Source organism: Oryzias latipes, chromosome 2, assembly GCF_053564925.1.
Source record: "Oryzias latipes strain Hd-rR chromosome 2, Olatipes_Hd-rR_3.1".
NCBI classification, from domain to species: Eukaryota; Metazoa; Chordata; class Actinopteri; order Beloniformes; family Adrianichthyidae; genus Oryzias; species Oryzias latipes.
The window spans coordinates 32,889,898-32,898,337 of NC_136238.1; the positions used below are offsets into that span (position 1 = coordinate 32,889,898).

General features: G+C 39.1%; 1 protein-coding gene across 1 annotated transcript; it reads right to left on the reverse strand.

The window, feature by feature from the left end:
• Positions 1-486: 486 nt before the first annotated feature.
• LOC144987756 (uncharacterized) lies at positions 487-8,139 on the reverse strand. Its single transcript, XM_078937100.1, has 2 exons — positions 7,788-8,139; positions 487-2,308 (listed from the first exon to the last, which is right to left on the reverse strand). Exons 1-2 carry the CDS (start codon positions 7,957-7,959, stop codon positions 1,038-1,040), a joined length of 1,443 nt encoding a protein of 480 aa, XP_078793226.1. The 5' UTR covers positions 7,960-8,139; the 3' UTR covers positions 487-1,037.
• Between the last annotated feature and the right edge of the window lie 301 nt (positions 8,140-8,440).

The window sequence follows — 8,440 nt, forward strand, 5'->3', positions numbered from 1 at the left end:
TGGGAGCTAGCATAACCTGCTTTCTGGAATACCCTCCTGAACTCCCAAGAGAACAATTAACTTATCTAACCCTACAACTACATCTTTAAATAATCCACCAGATGAGCTTCATCCAGATGGAGTTAGGGGACGACTGAGGGTGCAAGACGAGCCAGAGGCAGGATCCACAGCCAGGTGTTAGAGCAGGAGCAGAGCCGACAGAATGTAATGTGCACCCTGTGACTTTGATCATGAAAAAAATGTAGCTTAGGTCACAACTTTAAAAAGGTCTAGACTAAGTTTAACTAACAGGTATTGGTTGATAGATCTATTAATTATAATTTAGTAAAGCTAGTAAATTATAACCATATCATTTCAAATAAACTGAAAAAATAAATTGCCAAATATATTGTTTTATTTATTTAAACGTTTCAATTATTAAAAGTGCAACTGCATCTAACCAAGAAACAACATTTTTGTTAGAAATGACAGACACACACAGAGGGCTTCAGAAACAGCTGAAAATCATTTATTTAGAAACATTTAATAAATATTTTCTCTGATGAACTAACCTGCTTCACTTGGAAACACAGGTGTAGACAAAGGTAAACTAGCTAGCAGGTAACGGTTGATGGATCTATGACTTGGTTATCATTTCAAAATTAATTAATTAACAATATTATTTCATATTAACTCCAATACAAACTAACAAATATTGTCTTTTATTTGACACTTTGTAACAGGATCCTAAAAGCAACTAACAAAAAAAACCCCAAAGTTTTTTGTTCAGAATTGACACACACAAGGTGCTTCTGAAATGGCAAAAAAAACAGTTATTTAGGAACATTTAAAAAACACTTTCTCTAATGAACTAACCTGCTTCAATTTAAACACAGGTCTACTTTACCTTAAAAAATGAACCTCTGTAAACAAAAATCATTTATCACAGAACATGAAGCTTACAGTGATACCCGTAATTTATTTATTTTTTGTGATACCTGCAATTATTTCTCCTGAAAAGGAGGAATGATTGTTGGACTGGAAATACAAAGCTGTTTCTACCATGTGTGGGTTAACATGTGTCGTGTGACAAGAGACCTTTGGGTGAAACCTTTGCTGCATTTTTTACAGGAATAAGGCTTCTCTCCGGTATGAGTTAACATGTGAGATGAGAGATTATACTTTTTCCTGAAATCCTTGTTGCATTCCTTACAGGAATATGGCTTCTCTCCTGTGTGAGTTAACATGTGATGAGTGAGGACAGATCTATACCGGAAACATTTGTTGCATTCTTTACAGGAATATGGCTTCTCTCCAGTGTGGGTTAACATGTGAGATGTTAAATGAGACCTTTGAGTGAAACTTTTGCTGCATTCCTTACAGGAATAAGGCTTCTCTCCGGTGTGAGTTAGCATGTGAGAAGAGAGATGAGTTTTATTTCTGAAATCCTTGTTGCATTCCTTACAGGAATAAGGCTTCTCTCCTGTGTGAGTATACATGTGATGAGTGAGCACAGAACTATACCGGAAACATTTGTTGCATTCCTTACAGGAATAAGGCTTCTCTCCGGTGTGACTTAACATGTGACACGTAACATGAGACTTTTGAACAAACCTTTTGCCGCATTTTTTACAGGAATAAGGCCTTTTTCCTGTATGGGTAAACATGTGATACTTCAAACTTTGAGCAGTTGTACAAGTTCTTCCACACTCTTGACAAGAGTACTTCTTCGTTTTCTCTTTTTTTTTCCATTTCTTCTTTGAAGCAATTTTTCTTAATGTTTTGTCATGAACACATTTTTCTGTTATTTCCTCCAAGTTGATGTCACACTGACCTGCTGACATGTGAAAGCTGTCCATACTTTGGACATGACTTCTGTCTCTTCTCTTCCTCTGACCTTTTTTCTGTTGGTCTGTCTCTTCATCTGTAGTTGATGTTGATTCCTCATGTTGGTTTCCTTCTTCATCCTGACTATCAGTTACATTAAAGCTCTGCTGATTGTTTAGATCTGCTTCACTGTTCTCATCTTCCTCATAAGTAGGAATCTCCATCAATGTATCAGTCTCCTGCTTCAGATCAAGCTGCTCTTCACCTTGACAGATGTAGAGCTCTTCTTGCTCCTCTTTCATATGTGGACGTTCTGGTTCCTGCAGTTCCTCTTTAGTTTCTGAAGGTTCTGGTTCCTCCTGTTCCTCTTGAATCTGCAGAGGTTCTGGTTCCTCCTGTTCCTCTTGAATCTGTGGAGGTTCTGGTTCCTCCTGTTCCACTCTGAAGTTCCTCTGCTGCTTGAAAAGATCTTCCTCTTCAGTCATCCAATGCTGGGGGAGGACTGCAGGGACACAAACACAACAAGAAGCCTGTTTACACTTTTAAAACAATTTGTTCTTTGTTAAGTACCAATACAATTTTTTATTACTTCAGTCAGAAGATAATTGCTTTACATTTTTAATTTAAAAAAGAATCCACCCATTCATCCATTTTCTGAACCCCTTTTGGGGTCATGGGAATCCTAGAGTTTATACCAGCTAAAGTTGGATGAAGCCAGGGTCCACCATGGACAGGTTTCCAGTCCATCACATGACCAAAAAACACACACACTCATATTCACATCTACGGGTGCTATGGCGGGGGCACGAGAAGAACATGCAAACTCCTTATAGGAAGGATCCAGCTGGGATTCCAACTAGAGCCTTTCTTTCTGTGAGGTGAAAGTTCGGGTCAAACACCTAACATAAAAAAACTCTTAAGGATTTCTGAAATATTACCCGCCAATTTCAATACCAACTACAGCTCTTAATTCACACACTCCCTACACCAACACACTATGAACACACGTTACACAAGAAGGGATGTGGTCAATGACCTTCTGTCCTCTACGCTATCCCATCTGGGGCATGTAAGACAATATTTTCAAGAACAGTTCGGCACAACACTTAAGTTGATGTCCAACATTTTTTCAGCTTTCATTATTTAGAAAATCTATTTTTTTTATATTGTAATGATTCTCAAAACATTTTTTTTTTCATTTTTCATAGATAAAGCTTTTTAGCACTGAAACCACTCAATTCAGGCTCAGATTATACTTCAGAGCTAAGAGATTAACTAAACACTGTAAACCAGATAAGGAACTACAAACTTATGACTATTGCAGGTAACTAAATCTAAGTGGACTAAATTGTTCAACACACACAGAAACCGCAGGTATTCTTTACAAAACGTTTGGTTTTCATTTTACAAGCCTTCATACGTTCAAGGGAACAATGTTACATAACTTAAAACATTTATGTAAACAGGCCTTCACAAAGGGACTTAACTTGACATCTGACCTCACTATATTCAACGGATTAGGACAAGTATTAAGAAAATTCAAGATGGCTGGACCTTAGTGAAGGATTCAACTGAGCAAACAAGAGAGGAAAAACATTTATATTCATTGAAGAACCTGCTCAACACATTTTTGTCTTCAGGCACTTACAAACTTGTGTTATTATTGTTTTATCCTGACTTAAGGAATTAAAAGTTTTCTGTAAAACAAACAGCTGAGTAACATGACAAAAGTTCAGCAAAGGTTCAGTAACTTTCACATGGCAAGGCCATAACCTTTTGACCTTTTGTTAGATGCTGTAAATATTTGTAATGAAGTTGCAGTGAAACACTATTAAGACATGTTTTTAACTAGTCTAAATTAGAGATCACTTAATGATTCTCATCAGTATTGCGATGGTCGCCACAGTAGGCTATCAGTTACCTCAGCTTACCTGTTTAGTACAGACATGGACTTTTGACAATTGATCAGAGTAGTGGCACACCTGCTACTCATTTCTGAATTATTTTCCACCAGTTCAGGGTCTGAAATGATCAGTAGGCGTATTATTTACACGTGCAATCAGCTGTTGTCACTAGGCAACAACATGCTAGCAGAGAAGCGACTGGAGCTTCTCAAAGAGTTACGCTGTCACAGGAGAGGCTGTAGAATTTGAGTTTAGCATCAGGAGAGGAAGGAACGCTACAAGTCAAGCGTCCATCCATCCTCATGGAGAATAAAATATATTTGCCAAAAATAATGAAGGACCTCACAGCGCTAACCAGACTGCAGTAGGAGTACCAGCAGAGCAGTCTCCTGCTGTTCATGGAGACCTGGCTCATGGACCTCACACCAAACTGAGGGAACTCTGGAGGATTTCCAACTAGTGAGAGCGGACTGGTCGGTGGTAGGGAGGGGGCTTGAGGTGTACGTTAATGGGGGATGGTGTAACCCACAAGACAAAAACTGCATCACAGACATTGAACGGTTAGCAGACAGCGTTCAGCCGTACAATCTGGGGGGGGTTTCTTGTTATTGTGTTTACTCTTTACATTCCACACTCTGCAGAGGCTAAAGCAGCCTGTGAAGACATATCCACCTCTGTCTCTCAGCTAGCAACAGCACATCCACAGTCCTTTATCATAATATTTGGAGACTTTAACTCCGCCCCTCTTTCTACCCCAACTTCACCCAGTATGTTGACTGCCAGAGCAGGGGCAATAAACACTGAACTTGCTGTTAGCCTACATCTAATTACCTTTACCCCCACTGGGCAACTTTAACACAACCTGGACATTCTTAAGCCCCCATTTACCCGCTTGGTGAAGAGGATACACCCCACCACATAGATGGTCAGGCTGTGGATGATAATCGACTTAGGAAGGAAGTCACTTCCTGTTTTATCCGTGAACATCCAGGAAAAGACATTGAGACGTTGGACTCTCAGAAATACCTGGGTGTTCACCTCAATGACAGACTGAACTGGATGACTAACACAGACATCTTGAACAAGAAGGGCCAGTTGATTCCACTTGCTGAGGAGACAAAGGTCTTCAGAGTTTGCAGGACTTTTACAGACTATCTATGATGGCGTTATTGCATCTCTCCTCTTCTACGGCGTGTGTTGGTGGGGAATGGATGCATGGACAGGAACAGGAGGAAGGTCGAGAAACTGCTGCAGAGATCCAGCTCTGTACTGGGATGTTCCCTAGAGTCTGTGACTGTGACGGGTGAGAGGAAGATGTTAGGAAAACTTGAATCCATCATGGACAATCCTCTTCATCATCTGTGTGAGACAATGAAAGCACTGAGGATCTCCTTCAGTCAGAGCCTGAAAGCTCCTTGCTGCATGAAGGAGCATTGACAGATCTTTCTGCTATCAGCTATGAACGCCTCATAGACACTGAACGCTTCATTGTGTTATTTGATGCAGTTTGGTAACCATTATGAAAAAAAAGAAATGTTCAAATAAGCAGGGTGAAAAAAGATTCATGACAATACATTTCATTAGGTTAATTATTGATGACAAACTAAACTGGAAACCACATGTTAGATATCAGCAAACTAAACTGTCCAGAAGCATCTCAATTTTAAATAAAGCTGTGTTCACAGTAATAATTTTAATTCCAAACAACATCCAGTGTATCTCCAGGAGGATGACACTGAATTCTACTGAACCAGATTCTTCTCATGCTGTGATGTTAGTAGTTGGGTTATTATTATTAATGCTGTTATTAATGTTATTAATGCTGAAAACTGACAGTAAAACTCCTCCATATCCTGATCAGTCAGTCACACACAGGGCTTTTATTGAGGCCTGCAGGCGTTCTCGATTGGAACCGAGACACCCGGTGCCAACTGCCGGGTCCACGGTTCCAGCCCAGGAAATCTGAGCCCACTCAGACAGCAGTGTCCACAGAAAACGCATTTCTCAAGCCTCGTCAATTGACCAGGGGCCGCCGTTCATTCAGCTGTGGTAAAGAGACACGAAGAGGCTTAACATACTGGTTAAAACGAAAGCGAAACATTCTCTTTTTCGTTGGGGGGGCTTAACATTATTGAGAAGGAGTGTCTTATTGGAACATGTTTGTTGAAGATATTGCATGGAAGGAGGTTTGGCTAATTAATAATCTGTAATAAATTCTTGATCATCAAGAGTAAAAAGTTCATTTTAAGATTATCCACATATTGTACCAGGCTAAAACTTTTATTCAAATTAGATTTAGATTAAACATTGATAGTAATGATAGTAGTGATGCAACATTATGACTTTTTACAACTGATACGGATACCAATAGTCAACTGATATTTTTTAAAATACTTCTCAAATGCGTCAGCAATAGTCCCCTGCCCAGAAACTTTCCTTTTTTTTTCTTTGAATGAGTGCTAACGCTTAAAATGGAGTTTTAGGGCAGTTGATAGAATTTTCTTTTTTAATCACGAATTCTGAGTCAAATTTACAAGAACAAAGCCATAGATTAACGAGGAAAAAACACCAAAGTTTTCCGTTTATTGGAGCCTAGCTTAAAGATGAAATATGTGGATCCTTTTGTGAAGCTTTAATTCCAGATAGGTTTGAAAAACAAAGAAATTCAGAACCTTTTGACGACTCAAAATCCAATTATTGTCAGTGTTGGTAAAGCAGAGTTTCATAAAAAAAGGAGCTCAAAGACACAATGGAGTGTAGAGGACAGCAGCTTTATTTTCTTTCATTCACATACCCAGAAACCCCTTTGTCACCTGACGTCATTATCCGGTTATATGCAGAACACCAATGCGGAAGGAAAACAGTGTTCCATACGCCCCCTCCTCCAGATGAAACATCCTGTTTCAACACAAAACAACAAGTTGAATGAAAATAGTCTGATATATTAGCATTAGAACGTTTAAAAACCCAAAAAGTCCTCCTCCTCAGATGGAAAAATCCCACAAATGTAGAGATCTGGTCTTTAGTGGAGGAAGAAAGGATTGAAGTGGACATCTGCAGGGACACCAACGGCTTCATCAACGGCTGAAGAGATCCTGCAAACCATCCATCAATAAATAAAACATTAATAAATCCTAAACAAAGGAGCTTCCAAGCATTTGAAACGTTATCAATAAACATTCAACTCACCTGTAAGTTTAGTCGGTCTGCTCTGCTGCTGCTGCGTGGCGTTCACTTGCTGCTCTGTATGCTCACCTCCACTTTAATCTCTTAAGTTTACAAGTTGTTTTTCTTGTAAATCTACAACTTTAAATCTTGTAATTTTTTTGGTGGCCCCTAAAACTGCAATGATAGCAGCTTCATATTCTTTCCACACATCGTGGTGGTGAATTTTCAAATAGCTTGTGAGATTTGTGGTGTTAAAGCTTGACCTTTTACCCTCTTTGTGACACTTCTGTCGAAGACGTTTTGCAAACAGCGAGTGAGTCGTTGGTCTCAGACACGGTAAAATAAGCCCACATGTTGCAGACGGAGGTCTTTAGAGCAGGCGCTGAGATGTCAAATACCATTTTCTTCATCATTTTAGTTCAGTGACAGAATAATCAATGTTGAAGTAGAAAATGAAAAAGCATGTTGGTGGATTGCTTTTTCATTTTAATTTTGAGTCATAAAATGCAGCTTCATTTTGAAAATGAAAAAGCATTTATGATTTTGACTTTTATTTTTAATTATGCTACAGAATCGCTTCCATACAAAACGACAACAGTTTAAGCTTTTAGTCATCGGTCAATAATCAGGGAACTTTTTTCTTATCGGAATCATCTGCAGGACGTTGTACTGTCCAACATCGGCCTACAATTATCAGTATCTGATGCTATCATGCTATCAACTACTCTGTAGTTTTTGCTGCAAAATTCCACTGAAACAGTGATCCATCTATTCTGATATTGTCCTGAAGTTAAAGAAGATTTATGCTAAACTGATTTGCTTAAATTTCTTGCACATTTTGGCCAAATTTCATAATTGTCGCGTGCGTGTGTTGTTCAATTGTGTGTTTCTCTGATGAAGGTGACATACCTATGTGGTGTAGCTGCAGCTGTGGTTTCCAGATGACATCCAGCAGTCTGCGCTGACGACAGAGCTCCTGCTCGTACTGGACGATGGTTCCTTCACAGAGTCTGCAGATTTCTTCAGCAGCAGCAGCTAGTCGCTCGCTGATCAACTCTCTCAGAGACTGAAGGGAAGACATGGTTCCTGCTCCGATCTTCAGCTCCAACTCCCACAAACACCTTCTTTACGCTGCTTTTTCACTCGAAACTGACAGTTCGTATCCTCCTTTGGGTCCAAAAACGTCACTGTTGTCCAGACAAAATCGCCGCCGGTCTCTGAACACAAGCTAGCTACAAGCTGCTAGCGCCGCGCGCTGCTGTTTACTTCCGGGTCACGCTGATAACTTCATTCTGAAAAAGCCTTTTACATTTCGATTATCCGAATATTTATTTTTTTTACGAAAAGAATTTACAACCTTTTTAAGTCACGAAATATATTTTAATAAAAAGTATGAAAAACAAAAATAATTTTGTCAAAAATGCTTGGTAAGCGGATATGACGTCACAAGAATTTACGATGTACTTTTTTTTAAAACGATGTACTGGAATTAATCACAAAACCAAACTGTAATCAAAGATGTGAGCATAAAAGGACTGTTTAGGAGATGAAAAACTGTTTAC